At 43.7% G+C, this 20982-nt stretch overlaps 1 protein-coding gene across 6 annotated transcripts in view; it reads right to left on the reverse strand.

Annotated features, from left to right (window-relative positions):
• The window catches only part of MAPKBP1 (mitogen-activated protein kinase binding protein 1), a 102523-nt gene that overhangs the window by 56887 nt on the left and 24654 nt on the right, over positions 1–20982 (reverse strand). For all 6 annotated transcript variants that reach the window (XM_039551910.1, XM_039551912.1, XM_039551906.1 and 3 more), the window contains exon 3: positions 16270–16361. In XM_039551910.1, coding sequence (XP_039407844.1) covers positions 16270–16361 — 92 coding nt within the window. The remainder of the gene's footprint in view (positions 1–16269; positions 16362–20982) is intronic.

Genomic DNA, 20982 nt, shown 5'->3' on the forward strand with positions numbered 1-20982 from the left:
CAACCCCATTCCCTTCAACACGTCAAAGCCAGGAGAGGCAAAAAAACCCCCCTCATGAATGAGAAACCCTGTCCTAGCAGTACCAGGGACAGACCTGCATTGCAGAATATTCCACCTGTCCTCTAGCCTGCAGCAAAGGTACGTAGAAAAATGAAGCCATGCAAAGCAGCAGCTGGACTTATACAGACTGAAATGTCTGTCAGTCTGCACATCTGACAAGCTTCAAAAGACACAGGGCACTGATGACAAATGCCTGTGCAGACACACACACATATATATGCAGGTATATACACACGCATGCATACACATGGCTCACAGCTGACTATAATGTACACATGCACATAGAGGGTGCACATTTCTCCCTCCCTCTCTCCAAAACCACTCACTTCCCTAGGGGCAGGGAAGCAATGCCAGCAATACACCTACAGGAAGTACCAAATCAGCTGGGCTAGGAGTTGCAGAACTGCATTTTATTTCAGCACTCTCGGCAAACACTTATGGAATACTGCAGATGAGCAGCAGCCTCAGGGGTTAGAGACACGGGCAACTGATGATAGGAAGACTGGAGGAATAAAAGGATCATTGAGATAGTTCTTGACTAGAAAATGTGCTGATCAGACAGACAAGAAAGACTGAGAAGCACTAGGAAATGGAGCCTCGAGCAGAACCTGGCTGGTTCAAAGCATGAGCAAGAGAGATGAAACAAACAGCCAGAACATGGCTGGAAACCTGACGAGCTTTGCATGCAAGGCAGAGAATGCAAATTTTTCCAGGATGAACACTACAGAATCACAGCATACTATGTTAATTCTTGGGAAAGGACCTGTTTCCATATGCTGAGGTCTCCCAAAGTTACAGCTGTCCTAGGCACAACAACAAGGAGAAAAGAACAACTATCTGTCCTGACAGACCAGCCAAGACACCTGCTTTGGGGATCTCTTGCTCCCCAGTTGTGCTCCACCCCTCCACTTGCTCTCAAGATCCAGTCCCTCTTCAATCAGAATCTGGCTGACAGCCCCAGATTTGCCATTTTCAGCAACAGGCCACAAGCTTTTTACTGAGTCTCAAAGGCCTTGGACTTCCTGGGTTTGTGTGCTCTGAACTTTTCTTGACCTGCTTGTAGCTCTGTTTTACTTGGTTGAGCTGTGACAGTAATTTCTCTAACTGACCAGGTGTCTATAGATGATTTGTTTTACTTTTGTTTATCTTTTGTGGAATACAACCACAGCTTTATATAAACAACATTGACCAACAGCTATTTTATGTAGACTGAGATATTTACAACTAAGGAGTGCATAGTGGAGAAAAATGCAGGCATGGTATGAGAGCAGAGGCCTTGAGAAGTGGAAAAGCAGGACACAGTGCAGAGGAGTGCAGGAATGGGATGATAAGAGAGGAGGTACATGCTGGGCATTGGAGACCAAACGGCTGCGAGCAACTCACGCACTGTCTGTTAAAAAAATACAGACCCGGAGCTGAAAAAAAAAAAGTTTTAGGGGTAGCAAATAAAATAAAGAAAAATATCCAATGTGCGTTAACAACACCATATATAGCGAATTCCAGAAGCAATGTGGAGCTCTATAAGTGCAAGATGTGCAAGTATATTAGCTAACATATAAAAAATTACCCAGATGGACCCTGGAGTAAGGAAGAATCCAACAAAGCCCACATCAAAGCCCTTCCCAGAGAAGGGCTACAAAGCTGAAGATTTACCCTCAACAACTCACTTAAAGATCCAGAGGAGAAGCATAAAGGTGAGCATAACACCAGGAAAACCAAACAGAAGCAAAGAAATGCATTACAGTTTTAGTTGCATTATCACAATTATTGAGACATTTCTATATAGAATTACCCTGATGCATTATTATTCCTTCTTTTCCTGTCATAATTAGTGGTAAAGTAAAATGATTCTTGAATTAGAGTGTTACAAATTCAGTTATACCAACAATAAATCCTGCCTTTCTTTGTTTATGCACGTACACAGCCTGTAAATAAGCAGTGCTTTCTCTTTGCCCATGAACAACAGTGAGTATAACAAAGCCCAAGGGAAGCACCTCAGAGAAAAGACAAGACACAGATACAGGGGAAGAGAAAGCAGTGAAAGACAAGTTGAAGAAAAAAAATCTTTTAAAAATTAAAAAAACAGGCAAAGAGCAGTTTAGAGGGAAAGGCAATAAAAAGATAAAGAGAAACAAAGTTTACAATAAAATTCCTGCAGGATAATCAAATCTGTCATCAAGTGCTGAGCAAATTCAGCTCTCCAGCCCAATGGTATATAACACGAGAAGATGGGAGTTCTCTCTGAAGGTACTCTCCTGGGAGCAAGCAGCTCCTTGTAGAGATTTGCAGACCTAGCTGGGATTACACAGGGAAATCTGTCTCTACACTTCAGGTTGGCACCAACTTCCCTGCAAGAGCAGCTGACACCATGCCATGAACTCTCAAAAGCTGAATATGTGTCTTCCTTTAAAATCAAGTCCCAAAGGAAAAATACATCCTGCTTTCAAGCAATTGGCCAACACCTCTGTTTCCAGCAGCATGCACAGCCAGAGTATTCCCTCATTGTGCCTGAGCAATTCAAAAGCAGGGAGAAAGATCCATAGATCAAACTAATCATCTGGGGCAGACCAACATGACAGCTCACTGCTGATGCCTCAGGGCTTTAACTGTTGTACCATGAGCAAAAAGTGTATCAATATTAAAATGGCATCATTCAAAGGAGCAAAACAAAAAAGTAATGAAATTTAACCCTGTCTGCTAGCCCCCTCCCCACCACCACCTCCCTGGATGGTCACATGTGGGGTAAGGTACTGGGCAGACCCCTCCAGGACCCATTGACCCATTATTGATCTCTCCTGAATTCCAGAGCAGGCAGCAAAAGCCCCCACTGCAGCGAAGAAACTGGAGCAGCTTTTCCCCTTGAATGCTTCAATAAGCATAATCCAGGCCATATCTCTGCAAGACAGTCAGAAACAACAACAACAACAAACCAAAAAAAACCACCGAACAAACAAACAAAAACCCACCACAACAAACAAAAAAGCTCTACACCAAACACACACAGAGGAAAAAATGCTTCTTGGAAAGCACGAAGTTAAAAAATCACTTTCTCAAAAAGCCAGTTGTTTTCTGCTCCTCTAGGCATGGGCAAAGCTCACAGTTGCTTTGGGCAGCAGGCTGCCAGGTCCACAAAAAGGCACTAAAGCCTCCTGCCAGCCTTGCCTACTCAGCACCCTACAAGGTCAGGCTGGCAGATGCTGAAAGAAGGGGCAGGGGGGGCCTGCTTCTCCCCACAACTGTCCACACCACAATGCACAGGAAGCCTGCTGCAGCTCCCAGGCCCAAACATCCAGAGCTCATGCCAGCTCCCTGTCCCAGCCTTGCCACTTCTCACAGAAGGAATAGCTCAGACACTGCCAGATTGGCGAAGTTTAATTCTGCCCATGTTATCTTTTTAGAAGCCTTGTGACAGCTCTGCCTTTAATGAAAGATGAACATTTGCTTCTGCTTTACCTCTATCTCAGCATAACACACAGCATTTTAAATGCATTGAAATTTTTCTTCAGAGTAGTTAATGAGCATCAGTTGTCAGGAGATCTGAAAAGACGGCTTTCCTGAAAGGAGAAGCAATCACCATAAAACTTAGTTTTGCTTGTATATCTACATCTCCTGTCACAGAGAAATGCTCTCAGGTTAGAGTCCAAGACTAAGAGTACTTCCTAAAAAGTATTAGGTCAGCATTGCAAAAGCATAACAACTGACTCCAAAGGCAAGAAATTGGCCAGTATCACCTCTGTCAGTCTTTGGCTGCCAGAAAGAACCAGGTTCAGGTACACAACAGGCCAATGTGTGCATGCATTGCAGGGCACATCTTCCAGTGCAGCTTGGAGGCGGCCAAGTCCTACATCTGGTTCCTAAGCAATAGTCAGGGCATGCTTACAATAAACAAAATACACCATTTCTTGGCACTTCTTAGCTATCCTAACACGACGCTCTTTCACCTTTAACTCGTTGCCTTCTGAAACTGAGTGAAGCCCAAGACCATCTACAGTGCCAGATCTTCCAGAAAGAAGAAAAGGAGTGACTCCCTGTTGTTCACACCTGGAGATGGGATATGTCCTTTGGACTGTATGTACTTCTTTTAAGTTAAACTCTATGATTTGTGTCAAGGTTGCCAGGAGACACAGTGCCTGTTTTGAGATTCTTAGAAAGGGTGGAGCTCAGCTGAGGCGGCTGATATCTCATTTTCATCCCAGACTTTGCTATTCAGCCCCCACTCCCCCCCCCTCGCTCTTATGCAAGCTCAGTACTTGGCTCCCAGGCCAGTGGTGTTGCTGCACCAAGGCACTGGTTGCTAGGAGGTGCAACTGGAGAGACCCAGAGCAGGTGGAGCAGAGAGCAGGCTGCTACCTGCTGGTACACAGGCATTTGGGTACTCGTGCTCTCCGCCGTCCCCCTCCTTTGTCAGCTAATGGGCAAACCCCAGCAGGTTGCAGAGCTTCAAGCTGAGAAAAGGCCTATGTGTTCCAAAATAGCTGAGGCACAGAGAGCTTTGCAACACTTATCTTCCCTATTTCACTAGCATGCAATACCTTTCCAAACCTGTGAAAGCTTCCCACTTGCAGAGCTCTACCTGAGTGTTTAGATCTGTTATTAAATAAAGCAGTCTTGCTTATTCTCTTGCCTCCATTTCTTTGCACATAAACTGCAAGTTTATGACCCTCACCACAGGACTGCTTCCCTGACCTCCTCCTCCCCGGCTTTTCTTTTTTTTTAAATAGAGACTTCCCTTTAGTTCACATGCTGGTTAATGAGACCAAAGCACAAAGTAACAAACCAGCCATCTACATGGGATTATTACTAGCTTGCCACCCAATTTAAAAATCCAGTTGACACACTCAAGGATTGAGGATAGTCAGTGTTTCTCTTAAGGCAGGTTAAAGTCAGATATGACCAATATAATCATTAAAACAGCAACTGCTGTAGCTGTTGTGACAGGCACGATGGCACTTTCCTTTTGAGGGAACTGGAATATTTGCCCTGGAACTAGGATGGCAGCAGTAAGAAGAATGTACTACGTAGTCTTCTTTAATATGGTTTGTCAGGCAACCCAAACAGCAACAAACTTGCAGGACTCCTCCAAAAACCCCTACCTTTCCCTACTCACAGCCTCAGGAATCCAGCACAGGGAAATTTCAAGGGCAGTTAAGTGCTTCTGCAGTGACAAGAGTTTTCATTGCAGCCTTGCAAAGATAAAAGCATTCCCATTTCCCTTTTCTCACTTTCTTCATCACTAATATTTTTGGCAACAGCAAGAATCCACACTAACATTAATGTTCTTGAGGACTCAGCTAATACTCTTAGCCCCCCAATAAACACTGCACAGGCAGTGCCTGGACCTGCCACACCAGTTGTGTGAGACAGTGTGGGACAGAAGCTACCTAACTACTTGCCCTACCCACAGTACCAAACTTCATTTACAGCTCACTCACACCACTGCAGCATCACATACAGAATGAAACCCCTCTCCAAGATTTCCATCACTGGTGGAAAGAGCACATGCACACTGCCTACAGACAGTGCAAGCAAGGAGCCTTCTTTGACCCATAGTAAGGATCTTGCAATTCATTCTTACACTAAAAACCATCACCAACTTCACCATAAATTAAGCTCAAAAGTTGCTTACAGTTAACACAATTGTGTGTCATCCTGTGGTACTGAAGAGTCAGAATCCAAAGGTAATTAGTAATCAAGGACTTTACACCACTGAAGAGATGCTTACACAAACTCCATCCTATTTTCTTCTACAAACCATTCTGAGAGCATTCCTTTCCACCACTGCCCCATTTTGCTCTCCTCTCTCTCTAAGAACCAGGCTCGCTCAGCACTTGGAATAGGTGAAAACAAGGACACAGAAGGAGTGGAGCCAGTAGCATCTGGTGTTTTTTGCCATAATCATGTCCTTAACTTTCTGTGTCTACACATACCACAACGTCAGCTGAGCTCATGTCCCATCCGTGGAACCAGCTGTGGGACTCTGAGCAGGAGCATCACACTGCAGAGGCTCTGAAAGGCAGCACAACGTGTCTTTGTGGGCTTTAACATCTTGAGGGATGGGTAGTGTGCGGTCTTGGGAGAAGAGTGTCCAAACTAGCACAGGTAAGGATTGGTGTACAACACAGCATCTTTCACATTATTCCTTTTTTTTCCCTTTTTTTTAAATACAGTCATCTATTTAATACCCAACTCCTATTATCTATAGCTCTATAAGGGAGAAAATAGACAACTGTTACTTTTATTTTTAGAAAAAGGTGAAAGCTGAGAGAAATAAAGTGATTTTCTCTACCATCCAGTCCTGTCACAGACTAAAAATATAAAGAAAAAGAATCTATTCCCTATGCCCTACAATACACTGGCTCTTCCCCATTGCTGGCTGTTTTCAGGAAAGTCTTCCTGTCCTTTGGACAAACTCTCAGTATTATTCCAAATATAGAGCAACATAAAGAATACCAAACAACACACTTCTGGTGAGACCACACCTGATGTACTGCATCCAGGTCTGGAATCCTCAGGACAGGAAAGACATGGACCTGTTAGAGCAGGTCCAGAGAAGGACCACGAAAATGACTAGAGGACCTGAACGCCTCTCATGTGAGGACAGGCTGAGAGCTGAGCCTGGAGAAGAAAAGGCTCCAGGAGACCTTACTGTGGCTTTTCAATACTTAATAGCAACTTACAAGAAAGATGGGGACAAACTTTTTAGTAGGGCCTGTTGTAGTAGGAAATGGGGGGAATGGCTTTAAGCTAAAAGAGAATAGATTTAAATTAGAAAGTTTTTACCAAAAAAGTTATGTGGTGAAGCACTGGAACAGGTTGCCCAGAGCGGTGATAGATGAGCAAACAGTTGAAGATGCCCCTGTTCACTGCAGAGTGGGTTGGACCAGATGGCCTCTAAAGGTCCCTTTCCAACCCAAAGTCTGTGATTCTGTGATTTCCCTGCCCCCAACTCTGCAAGTTTGAAGGTGGGAATGGGAAAGAAGAATAGTTACCAGCTCACCTCTGAACTGAACTCAGTTTTCTGCTCACCTCAAAGCAGGATTCCCAGATCCTAGGAGATCCTCAGGCTGCTCTTTCTGGGGGAAGACATCTGCCTCCTCTCATATATTCCCTTTCTCTACAGATTTTCTGTGAATAAATTTGTGAAACACTTCCCAAAATGTTTCATTTCAGTGGGACCATTCCCTTGAAAAATTCTCAATTCAATCTATCAAAAACCATCTGGTAAAACAAGTAAAGGCTTCCTGTTGTGGCTTTTAGGGGTTTGGTTGGGGTTGGTTGGGGATTTCTGGCTTGTGTTGTTTTGTTTTTATGAACAGCAACAAACTTTTACCAAGGGCTACCAGACTTCAACTTTGATTCATCCTTGAGTGTGGAGAGTGGGTACTGCCTGTCACAGGTCCTGGCACTGCAAAAGCTGCAAAAGGAGGCACAGATTGTGCTCCTTCTGGGACAGGGGGCTCTGTAGCCAGATGGGGATGCAGCAACACGTTCCTACACTGAGCTCAGCTGCAAAGTCCAGCTCCTTCCAGGTGCCTGACAGAAAGGAGGAATTACAAAAGCATGGACGAGCACAGGCTGATCCCAGATAGACTGGGGTACACAAAGAAATTTTTGGGAGAAAGGGCTCATATCACATGGCTTCTCTTGAAAGACAGGGAATAAACAGATACATTGGTACCTGGAGCCTTGAAGGAGGATGCCATATCAGACTTATTGCTGATGCCAGATCCTCAAATAGTAACTGTAGGATAAAGCATCACATTACACCTCTATTTGTCCCAAGCTGTAGCGGCTGGCTACAGAACAGCAACCCACCCCCTTGTAACCTGAAGGCTGGATTAGCATATGGCACTCTGGACAAGTCCCCAGAAGTTCTGTGAACAGGAGAACAGCACTCTGTGTACAGCACAGCAGCAGCTTGTCTCAAAGGGACCTGGCAACACCAAACATCAGCACTGCCCTGACTAGTCTTTCAATACCAAGAGTGACACAATGTAAAAGTCACACAAGGTCTGAAGCCAAGCATTCCACAAGACTCCCGCTGTCCATCACAAGAGCCACTCCACAGCTGGCAAAGATGGCATTAACCAACTCCCCATCCAGCATCTGAGCTCTCAGACTCAGGGGCTCAGCTCCCAACACGTTCCCTCCAGCTGTCTGACAGCACCCCAGTGCTGCAGCCTTCAGTGCATGCAGCAGCACTTTCGGCAGACTTGACACAGTCTCCCTCAGGTTTAGTAAGAAGCTTTTCTGTCCAGCTATTTTGAGGTTTTGTCCTATTTTTCTCCCTTTTCTGCTGGGCAACAGGTTTGCTGCAGGTCTGAAGCTCCACAGCTAACTCATTATTTAAGATTCCACCAAATGCTATGTCCTCCGCTGGTTGTTGAAGCTAAAGAATTTTATTTAATTAGACAAGAGATCAAAAGCAGCCACACACACACACACCTGGGGACTGGCTGAAGAAAACTGCCTGGAAGTCAATTTGACAGGCTTGACTCCAATTCTGATAAAGACTTAAACCAGGGGAGTTTGCCCACAGCTCCAGGTGATTGCTAGTACTGTTTTGTTTGCTTATTCATCTTCTCTTCTGCCAAACCAAGCAAGATTACAGCTGAACTGATCAATACACAACTGTTCAGCAAACAATTCTACTTTTAAACTGTAGTTTTATTAGAGAGACGTCGATTAACTGTGGAAGAGTCTCCAGTACTAAAAAAAAGGGAGACCAAGGAAAAAACAATGTAGAAATTCCTGTCTAGCTGTTACCAACATGTGGAAACAGCTCACACAAGAAAGACTGCCCATACTCCAGCTGGCAGGACCTTTTCTGTCTGAAGTGCAATGATGGGGATTCAGAACTGGATCCAGCTGCTACCTAGATATGAAGAGGGCAATTGCTCCAGACTGCATGACTGTTACTTGTGAATGCCATGGGTCAACTGCAAGAGAGCAGGGGAGAGGCCATAGTCCCCTTAAACCCACCTGTGCAAATTAAACTCAGTTACAGTTATTTGGCCTGAGAATAAAGCACTGTTGCAAAGGATATCTTCATTCTTTGGTCCCGGGTGCAGACTTTACTCTCTTGCCAGAAACTAAGACTGCATCAGCCTTCTTCAGCCCAGCTTTCTTCTCTACAGCTACTTCTTCAGCTACACCCTCCCCTCCTCCTAATATACATTAATAAAGGCAAGTAGTGAAAGGAAGTATGTTACATCTCAGGTCTTCATGCTTTCTATCCACTGGGTATTTAAGACAGGGAGATGTGAGAGACAAAGTATCCCTGCTTATTTCTGAGAAATCTGCTATTGCGGGGGAAGGAAACGGAAGGAAGGACTTGGCTACTTTTTATCATCTTTTTGGACACATCTTTTTGAAACCCAGTGTTGCTCACTTTTGACACAGAAAATTTTGTTTGGTTTGGTTGTAATGGCCCAACTCAAACCAATCTGAAGTACAGATTCAAATTATGTTTAATGATCTCAGTTAAGGGGATTTTCTTATCTTCATCTCTGAGCCCATCACCACAATTATGCCAGCTGGAAAATCTCCCCAGATGGCATGTTAAGCACAGTAGCCTCACAGAAGAAATGTTTTAACAACACTCCAGGTTCCTGGGAGATGAGAAGGGAAAAGAGATCTAACTCTTGAAAGGCAACTGTCCTGTTTCAAGGAGAACAAAGCAAGCTGCCTCTGATGTGACCAAAGATGCTGAAATTTGCTTTGAACCATACACAAGAACTTTTCTTCATTTTATGGTAGGTTTCTACATCTTAACAACACCACGGGATTCTCCTTTAGAAAAAAAAAAACATAAAAAGAAAGCACAGAAATTCTCTTTCAGAGCTTTGGGTAAGTAAACTTGAAGGAGGCAGCACCAGCAGAAGTGGATTTATCTACTGGCAAGCAGCTCAAGTATTTCAATATCCCTGTACCAATTCAGGCTGCATTTAGGATACAGCCCAATAGCACTAGCGTTTATACTAAGCAAAAACCAGTGAAGAACTATACCTGCACAGAGCAGTAGAGCTTTGCTCAAACTGCACATGTACCATGTACTGGCTCTATAAGGAAGTGGATTCCTTCTGTGCACCCACAGTTTTCTAAAGGCAACTACCATTATGGCACCCAAGCAATGTGATCAATCAATTAATAAAAACAGGCACTGAAATAAGGAATACTTGTTATCTTACAAATTAGGATTTCACTGTCCATGTCATCACCAATTTTAACCTGGCCACAATGGTCATAAGTCTTGCAAAGATCCCAGTTCAGAACAACATTTTGCCTCATTCACCATCAGTCACCTGTTAGATTTGCCTCTCACAATTTGTTACTGTAGCTCACTGACCAAAAACTTCCACTTTAAGGAAGAAAGAAGGAGCAAGGCAACATCATACCTGATAAAATTACTCAATGTTTATCCTAAATGTTATTCTTCCATTGTGGGTTATATACAGCTTAAGGTAAAGGGAAATTGTTCTAAGCTGATAATTTATTACCTTGTGCAGTAATCTATCTATATAATGATGGAAAATTATGACTAAAACTTTCCAAGAGACTCCACATGTGCATGGGCTGGAAACCACTCAGCCTTACAGCCTATCTACCAAAACTGGAAAGAGGTATTTGAGAGCAAACCAACAATCACTTCTGGAAAAGAAAAATCCTCATTCTTTCAGCTTCCAGAGGGATTTACCACTCAGCTATGTGAGAGAGCTACACATGTGTTGAGCTGGCTCCTGAACAGATTAAAACCAATTCACTCATTTCCTGTTCATCCCCTTCCTCCCTTTGCTGTGATAGAGACCATCATCACTGCCTGTCAGTGCAGGACCTGACAGCCAGGAGGAGTATGACTCAGAAGGGCTGACAGAGTTAAATGGCTTCCACTCCGTACTGCAAATCAGCTGAGGATGAGGGATGGAAGAGGGGAAGACACAGTGAAAAGAGATGGGACTGTGGCTGGATGTTGCTGCAGTGCAGGTTGGCACACGAGAGGCTGCTGCACTGACATCCAGCACAACTGCATAAATTGCTTAAAATAAAATTTGACCCAGACATCTGTGCAGTTTTCTGATTTGAACACTCATACAACTATTTACTTCTGAATATTACTTGTCCTCTCATAAAAAAAAAAAAAAACAACAAAACAAAACAACCAAGGTGATAAAACTGAAGAAGGAACAAGTCTAACTCTTCAAACAGATCATGCAGCAAGAAGCAGCAAGAAGACGACTCAGTATCTTCATTTTAACTTTGATCATATAGCTCCATCTTCTATTGTCCCTCCCTTCCTATCTACAAATAAAGATGATTCATTCCGGAATAGGACAGAATACAGGCGCATCCAAATCATGCGTTCAGCAAACATACTGTGCACACACACAGAGCTAGCCAGGGGCCTGTGCTCATCCTGGCCACAATAATTTCTGAGAGAAAGACAGAGAAACTCATTTTACTATGTCACAGAGAGAATTCTCTATATTAAACCCATATCTGCCTTTAGCAGGAGCCGCTGCATGCAAAGAGCTATGCAAGAGCTGAAAGGGGGAAAAAACAAAAGAATATGCAGGTTGAGATTGATGAACTCGGCACACGTGCTATGTATCAAATACCAGTCTTCCCAGCAAGGACCACTAAATGTGAAAAATCCTGAAATGTATCAGAGTGGCTCCAAATTGATGAGCAGAGCTACAGGGATGCTTAAGCTAACCAAAGCATAACAGCATAGTGTTTAAAAGACATTGCACACTAAAGGGACGAAGTGCTACGTTCCCGCTCCTCAGAAGAAAAAGCACAGGCTGCTTCCTCAAGCAGACAAGTGCCTCATCTGAAGATCAGGTTCCCAAACAGCCATCAGCATCAACTGAGAGCCAAGAAAAGAAGAACAATGAGAAGTAAAATAAATCAATCTGTCACATGAACCTACAAGGCTTAAAAATCAACAGTAAACAGAACACCAAAACCAAAACCAGATAAGCTGACTAAAGCTATCTCAGCAGCTGGTCTAGAATTTAAATTATAGACATTTCACACACCCTTTTTTTCCTTTTTTAATGTTAGTCATCCTCAGCCGATTGTCTTCGTTTTGTTTCTCTTCTTGTTTCTAGGAAACAGAGCCCCAACTAGCTACTGCAAAAAACCTCAAAAAAGAATAAACTGAGAGAAGAGCAGGGAAAATGCAAAGCAGGGGAATAGAAACAAAAAAAGGACAAAGCATTGGTCCTGCCACATGAGGTAAAAAATTTGGTACATTTCTGTGTTCCGCCCCCCAAGAACAGCTTTGTTACTGCAAAACACAAACAGAGATCAAATTAAGCTACTTTGGGTTTGTTTCACTTGACAGTATAAAAACAGGTGAGTGCAGGCAGCAGAGGCAAGACCTTTGCAGATGATACAATTTTCTCTCATATGTTGTCTTATTTCCCTAGACAACAGCTTTACATCAAAGTGGTAGCCTGGAATATCTGCAGCACTCAGTGCCTTTAGCCCTTTACCGCTGACATGAAGAAAGGTCTCCTATAACACAAGGATCCCACAAAAACATACCAGGGTCAGCACAGATGCCATCACACACTGCCAGAGAGGGAGCCTCATGAGGGTCAAAGCACAGAAAGGATCATATGTGCAAAAGCCAGTGGGAAGAAAAGGAAAAAATAATGTAACACTCAGCTCTTTGGCACCACAGTGGAGTTGGAATAAGTTTGGTTGCATTGGGAATTGCTTCTTTCAGTTTAAGAAACGTCCCAAGAGATTCAGAAACTCCAGGAAAGTGAAAACTCAGAAAAAAATCACCTTTTTTTTTTTTAATTATTTTTTTTAATTATTTTTAATTTTTTTTTTTAAATTATTTTAGGCAAACCAGAGACCCAAACTAAGATTATGCTCAAAGAATGCCAAAGCTTTTTATGCACAAGTCCTCATTCACATAGTTGCTTTATACCTGATGTGGATGCCTGGGGCAACTGTTTTGATCTCAACCAAATCAATCTAGGTATGTTGAAAGTGTTCTTAGGAAAATACAGAGTTGTTACGTAAATTCAGCTTTTAGGGGTAGGACAGACTGGAGGAGCAAAGCACCTGCATGTCAGCATTGCAAAACCTCAGTACATGAGCAGTGGGATGGGGAAATCACTGGACCACAGTTGAGGATGACCAAGTTGCATGAACAGGTCATGAAACAACTGTGCATGAGCCATGCCCAGTCTGCTACATCGGACTCACGTAAGTAGTCTGGCATCCAGTAAATGCACAGTTCTGTCTGAACAACAGAACCCAGATTGTCACTGATAATCACTGTCACAGGGTCTGGTTGGAGCCTTGTCACTAGTGGTGTCCCCCAAGGTTCAGTACTGGGCCCAGTGTTGTTTAACTTGTTCATCAGTGACTTGGATGAAGGGGCAGAGGCCTCCTCAGCAAGTTTGCTGATGACACCAAGCTGGGAGGAGTGGCTGAGATTTCAGAGTACTGTGTTGCCCTTCAGAAGAACCTCAACAGGTTGGAGAGATGGGCAGGGAAGAACAGTCTGAAATCCAACAAAGGCAAATGCAGGGTCCTGCACCTGGGGAAGAACAACCCCAGGCACCAGCACAGGCTGAGGGCCGACCTGCTGGAGAGCAGCTCTGCCAGGAGAGACCTGCAGGTCCTGGTGGACAACAAGCTGTCCCTGAGCCAGCAGTGTCCATGTGGCCAAGAAGGCCAATGGTGTCCTGGGGTGCATTAGGAAGAGCATTGCCAGCAGGTGCAGGGAGGTGATTCTGCTCTACTCAGCCCTGGTGAGGAGGCCACATCTGGAGTGCTGTGTCCCATTCTGGGCTCCTCAGTACAAGAGAGACATGGAGCTCCTGGAGTGGGTCCGGTGGAGTGCAGTGAGGATGAATGGCCAACTGGAGCATCTCTTTTGTGAGGAAAGGCTGAGGGAGCTGGGCCTGTTCAGCCTTGAAAAGAGACAACTGAGAGGGGACTCATCGATGTCTATGAGTATCTGAAGGGAGGGTGTCAGAGGATGGAGCCAGGCTCTGCTCAGTTGTGCCAAGCAACAGGACAAGAGGCAACGGGCAGAAACGGATGCACAGGAAGTTCCACCTGAACATGGAGAAAGCTTCTTTACTGTGCAGGTGGCAATGCACTGGAACAGGTTGCCCAGAGAGGTTGTGGAATCTCCTTCACTGGAGATATTGAAGAACCATCTGGATATAATCCCATGCCATGTACACTAGGATGACCCTGCTTGAGCAGGGAGGTTGCACTAAATGACCCTCTGTGGTCCCTTCCAGCCCTACCCATTCTGTGAGTCTGTGTAATTCAAATAGAAACAAATATAAACAAAATAAAGCTAGTGTACCAGAAAGGTCAGGATTCTTCCAAATGAAGAGACATTCACTGGAAATCAGAATGGGGGGGGAAAAAATCCCAAACTGAACAAGATGAAACTTGCATCAACTTAGTAAGGTCTGCATCAGTACCTCTCTCATGACTCCTTAACTAAAGCTCATTCTAGATTGTTAACTTGAGATTGTCTTGACTGCAGCAAATCACAACAGTATCACAAAACAGGCCAGCCATGGCACAAAAGCAGCAAGTCATATAAGCCATTAAACTTTTACAACACACATCTAATATACTCCTGCCCAGGCCATGAGATGTTACTACCAACAAGTAAGGACAGGAATTCCCCTGTAAAGCCCTAAGGAACCACATAACCTTTTAATTAGCCAAAAGAAACCCCAGGTGTACTCACACTTGATTAAATCAACATCAGGCATGCTCATCAAAGGACATTGCTATTAACAAAACTAACCTATCTTCAGCTATGCAAAGGCCCAAAATATCTGTTTACTGCACTCGTCTTCTTCTCTCTCTCCTTGCCAACTTCAAGTGTAAACATATTCAGTGTCAGAAAAGATGAAGAGGAAGAGGCAAAACACACTGGAATATATTTGCCTGACTCCAAAGAGTTCAAGCATAACGGATGCTGTTGAACACTGATGTGGACCTCAAATTGTCTACAGATTAATAGACTGTCCACTGACAGAAAAAGAGACAATAGGCAGAAATTAAAACATATGAAATTCCATTTGAACACTTAAGAAAAATAAAATTTTAAAAACCCTTTAATTTCATGTTTTTATTTTGTTTGTATTACTGTCAGAGTAGTTAAACACTGGAACATGATCCCCAGAGAGATTGTGGCATCTTCATCTCTGGAGATACTCAAAAGCTGTCTGGCCATGGTCCTGGGCAACCTGCTAGAGGTGACCCTACTTGAGCATGAGGATTGGACTAGATGATCTCAGGAGGCTCCCCCAACCACAATGATGCTGTGATTTGGTGAACTAGGATTATCACCAGGACAGGCAAAAATTCTAGCCAGTTTCACTGACTCCATCTCTCATTTTAGCCACAAACACAGAATCTTTAAATATTGCTAGCACACTTCTTGTATCCTTGAAAACATCATCTACAATTGATGTGGAAGTTCTTTTCTTCTAATTCCAGCTTTCATATCTTAAGGGTATGTCCACACAATATGAGTTGGAGATAGTGCCCTTGGTCTTCCCTTTTAGCTTGCTGACCAGCAGAACAAACAAATTCGAAGGAGAGCCAAACTCATACTGATACATGCATTCCAGCAGACCTCTCCAGCCCTCACCTATGTCTCTATAGGTAGCTCTTTTGCTTTCCATCAAAGTCTCCTTCTAGATATCTCTATTTGAACTGAGACTACAGCTGACAGATGTGTTTCACTCCAAAGAACCCACATATAAGCAGGTTCAGGCTATAAGCCTGAAATCTCTCCTCATATTTGGCTGAGGAACATGGTAAGTCATAAATTGCAGGGAATCTACAAGAAGGCTTTTGTCAATTCATTGAAAGCATCACTTGCTCCATTAGGTATTTATTGGATTGAGAATTGCACTGAGTTATGCTTACATTCATCACACTACAGAACACAGTGAAAAGTCCACAAAATGTATTTAGCTCCCAGCTTAGAGCAAGAGGAATGAGAGTAGTTCCATTAAAACTTGATAATGCAAACCCTTTCCCTTGCCAATTACGCTAACAGCGCTGAGTCTCATCATTCTCTGGTGTTTAAAGAGCAGTAAACAGGCTTCCTATAGAAGATGATAGTGGAAACACCCTGAATCCTTATGTTAATGCATCAGTCATGGTTTATTTTAGCTTTGAGGAATGTGGTTAGTGACTCACCCTGCTGGATAAGCAACGAGGCCAGTTCTGGGGTCACAGGCTAATCCTCTGCCTCCTGACACGGTTATGCCCAACACCTTCTCCAAAGTCACCTAGAACATACAAGAAAGAAAACAAGAAGTACCATGAAACGTGACTGTAGTTCAAATAGATCCATAACACAGATGCTGATGGTCTGGTTCTCACTGGTTCCCTGGTTCTTAGAAATCCACCAAGAAGCACCCAGGTACATAAGGTTGTTCCCATTCAACTTTCAATATAGGCATAGGCAAATACTGCTAGGGTACAGAGAAGGAGTTATCAACCCACTTATTACTTTCTCTATGCCAGAGCATTGCAAACAGAGGATTGCAAGTAGCAGATAGTACTGTGAAAAGCTGGGATGCACATTCATTGACCATGGATTCCCATCCTCCCAGTAAGTGCAACATACCACTATCTCTGGATATCTCTAGAGATACCACAGTCTCTAGAGCTTGGCTCTTTCCTGAAAACTGTTTCCAAGTTGACCCATTCTCTTTGTTGCTTCCATCCAGTAGTGGGTTGTTCAGCCTGGCCCCAGTCTTGTTTTCCTAGGAACTAAATAGTCAGTTTTTCCTACAGTGCTTGAATTGGAAATCACAACTAGTGGTCAAGGGCATCTCTTGCCAGGAATCATGAGACAGAATGCCATAAACATTCCAAGCCTGTTGCATACCAATGACCCTTGCAAGAGACTGTTATCTAAAACGTCCCCACACTCCCCTCAGGCAAAGATAGCAACTATTTTTAGGAAAAGAAAAGAAATGCAACTGGGAAGATCTACTTGGAAGATATAAAGACCTCTGTGGTAAGTAGCTGATAAAAGCAAAAAAACCAAAATGGGAAGGACGGGTGACAAAAGGACATGACACAACGTTTTGGGGAGCACTCCCTGGTATAGAAAGCATCAGAATTCAGTGATTACCCCAAAGCAAAAGGTTGCAGTGGGATTACACTGCACAAAACCTGGTTAGTGGCATGAAAGAACTCAGCCTCTGAGCACAAACCAGTTCTTAGCCCTGGGGCTATTTTGAGCGACACAAAATTATTCTCTTTCCTTTACATTTGCACAGCTTGATTTTATTTATTATATATTTGATGCATGCATTCCTCCTCAGTATTGCTGTCTGTGCCAAACTCAAGGATTTTACTGGGTCACAGTCTTCTGGTTTTAATTATCATCATCATCTAAGTTATATTTGGTTAAGGCCTTAGAGGCATGGACACAGCATAAGAAGCTACTATTGCAATAATTACTACTGTCTTTAATAGCTGCCCTGAAGACGAACATCTTGCATTTATACCAACGTGGTGCACAAAAGGCAGGGGCGGGGCAGGTTTCCCACGCCGCCCTGACCATACACCTTACCAGACCTGAGGAGTTCTGCTGCAGGGTGACACACAAGGTCTCACTGAGCTCATGGCTCAGGTTACTAGGTAAGGGGAGAGAAGTAACCCCACACAGAGAACCACATTGATTCAGCAGGTTAAGCAGGGCTGAGGTGCTGCCACTTAACATGAGCCATCCATGCTTGCAGCTAGTTCAAATATGGCCCGCCTTCAAACCAGTGACATGGACAGTGGAAGATTTCATATTCCAATCCCTGGAACAACTTGGTCTTTTTTTCCCCTCTTATTAATAATCTACCCCAGATACTTTAAGACATTATGAGAAACCACCAAATTGTTCCCTTCTCTTGCAAATTGAGAATCTCTGAAAACATGGCTTTTACAAAACTCCACTGGATTTTTGTTAATTAAGAACATGCAATTAAAAATGCAGTTACAAATTGACCAATAAAGAAAGGAACTAGTTTTGTTTTAACTTAATATTGGAACAAAAATGCGGGGGTTGAGGAGAGGAGTGGGAAAGGCCAGGAGGATATCTACTCTTCCAGACTTGTTAACAATACTTCAAAACACATATCCTTTTAAAGCAGCCTCAAAAATGTACAGGAAGAACTCAGTGCTTCTGCTGCTGAGATTCTGGCTCATATCAGCAGTTCCCAGACTAGGAGAGGTTTAAATTCCTACAGAAAATACATTCTTGACAGCAAAGGAGGAAGTGGAAGAGACGTGTGCCATTCAAGTAGCTCCATCTACATAAGGCACCAATCTCTTGATGCTGTCAGCAAACATCAATTTAGCAATGCTGTGATTACACTGCTCAGCACAGGCTTTAGTTCCGTCTGGCTGTAATTGCCACTATCCTAAAAGGCACTGCTTGACCTTGGCTATGCAGATATTCAGCAGCAATTCAGCAACCTACTTTCACCAACAGGTATGTTTTTGCTCTGCAAGGACATTTATTGAGCCTCTCAGTGTGCAGTCTTACACCACAGCTGAGCTGATCTTACAGCAGCCTGTCTTGGAGGAGACCGTTCCTTCCTCCCTCATCCTACTCAGCGCAGTGACACCCCCCGCCATTTCCCTCACTCCCGACAGCCCTGGCATGGCAATTATCTGTCCAGAAGACCAAACCAGCAGAAAACCGTGTTCTACTTTTTGTTTTCTGTTTGACAGCCTGGGAAAAACCACAGGAAGCCCAAATTCAGGGAAAAAAACCAATACCCTTTCCCTAGCAACTGGATCAATCCAGCTGCACATCCAAAGCCCAATCTGACTCCTCCAAGTCTTTAAGAGGAAGAGAAACCAAACGGGAGCACTACCTGATTTGTCTTGACACTCTCACCTCACCATCACCAAAATATCACCCTTACTCCAGCCTCCTCTCTCACTCTAGAGTCAGTGGAGGTCCCCTGCTGCTCTGCCAACAGATTTTTTGTGGCAATGCTAGGATGTGGAAAGTCTACCTTTCTCCTATGGTCAGCACACAGCTTGACATAAAAGGAGTAGCTCCTTCTTCCAGTCTAATTATTTTACTGTCAGTGAGTATCTTCTGGCCTCCAACAGATCATTTGTTCCTTTAGAAAAAGGCAACTGTCAAGGCCACACCTCTGGTATTGACAGACCTAGTGCCACAGAAGGAGATACCTGTCTCTAGTCTAAAGACTCAGAACTAACTTTCTGAAAAAGGCTTTCCCTCTTTTGTTCCTAGTCTTAACTTCAAAAACTTTCTAGTGTAAAGAACCTGAAAGGCAAACCCATAAAGCCTATCCAAAGGCAGCACCTCCACATAATAATACTCGAGTATTAAAACCAACTTGCATTGAAAAGGAGTGCATATAAATTTAAAATGTGATCTTACAAGACTTGTGAGCTCTACTCCCATGAACCTGCCCACAATACACCACAGCTTTTTCCCCGTGACCAGCTTCCAGACTGGGTGACACAAGGGCAAGAGACAGTCAGCTTGTCACAAAACTTGAGAATGAAAAACATGTCAGAGAGAAAAAACAATAGGTAACAACATAGTATGAACTGGATTCTTCTCAATTTGCCAGCTAAAACAAACGAATGCTTAATATGGTTAATTAGGGCAAAAACACATCAACTTTAACTTCCTAATCTGGAATTAAGATTTGTCAGCAAAGGGCAGATCTGTTGATACAGGTCTGCTATAATCCCACTTCTGAAGTTACCACTTACAACAAGGCAGGAACCCACTTCCTCCTGTGGTAAAGCCAGTCTCCCAGTCCTACACAGCCATAAACACTGCCATTCAGACAAGTCTCCCAAGTCGTACTTCAGCACACATCAGTCAGAAATGCATTATCTTGCACACCTTCCCAAGTCTGACACGAGCTGACCACAGGACCTGGAGAGTTCCCCTGCAGATCTGAGACACTGTTCATTACCAATAGCTCCTGTGTTTGCCCAGTTTGCATCCTACAGTTGTCAGACATGTCACTGCTTGCTCAGGCCTTCACAGGCAACTAATGGGCCACCTCAACACCCTCATCCAAACCTGGGAACAACTGCAAGACTAAACCTGTCATTTGTACCTAAATTAGAGGCAGGAGAGAAGGCTGACTAGCTGCATTTGTTTCTTCATCTTGAGGCTTCCATTAATAGCATTTGGCACTTTCAGTCAAGGTTCTCTGTGTGACTTGCAAGAGTTACTGAATTGATCCATACACAAGAAACACTTCTGCAGCTCATTTTGCACTGCCACTATGCTATCTGGAACCATCCCATCTCCATTCCTTTAAGGTCAACTTTTATTCGAATTTCAAGGCTCAATACACACTTAGGCATCAAAATCTGTGCAGCTAACACTTGTCTTGCAAAATCTGATATTCAGCCATTTTAGAGGCTAAAATCTAAATTTGGTTACTTGGAACTGCACAAACGTGTAAAGAAATTTTAGCACCTAAGCAGATCCCTTACCCTGTTCCTTCCACATCAAATTCCAACAGATAGGTAGGACCAAACCAGCAGAGTCCTGAATTGCAGGACTCAAGGTACGAATAGGTATTCACGGCAGCTGGGCCTTTCCAGAAAGAGGGGTCTCACTGCAGCCCAATCCCACCTGGAAGTCAAAGGGCATATCTGAGAGCAGCCCTTGCTTCTATCAGGCACAGTCCCACACAGCACATGGGGAAAGCCCATGCCTGCAGGAAAAAGCCATGCCATCGCTGCCTTCCTACTGAGGTGCAGATAATCATCTTGGAAAGACTGATCTAAACAGCCTTTGCCAGCCTCATTTGACTTTTCAGAAAACTCAATGTCTGACCAGTTGTTCCCAGGTCTCAGAGTGAGTTTTGTACTTGCGTGAGCTCTTTCTGTTGT

The sequence above is a fragment of the Corvus cornix genome, chromosome 5 (assembly GCF_000738735.6).
Source record: "Corvus cornix cornix isolate S_Up_H32 chromosome 5, ASM73873v5, whole genome shotgun sequence".
Taxonomy (NCBI): domain Eukaryota; kingdom Metazoa; phylum Chordata; class Aves; order Passeriformes; family Corvidae; genus Corvus; species Corvus cornix.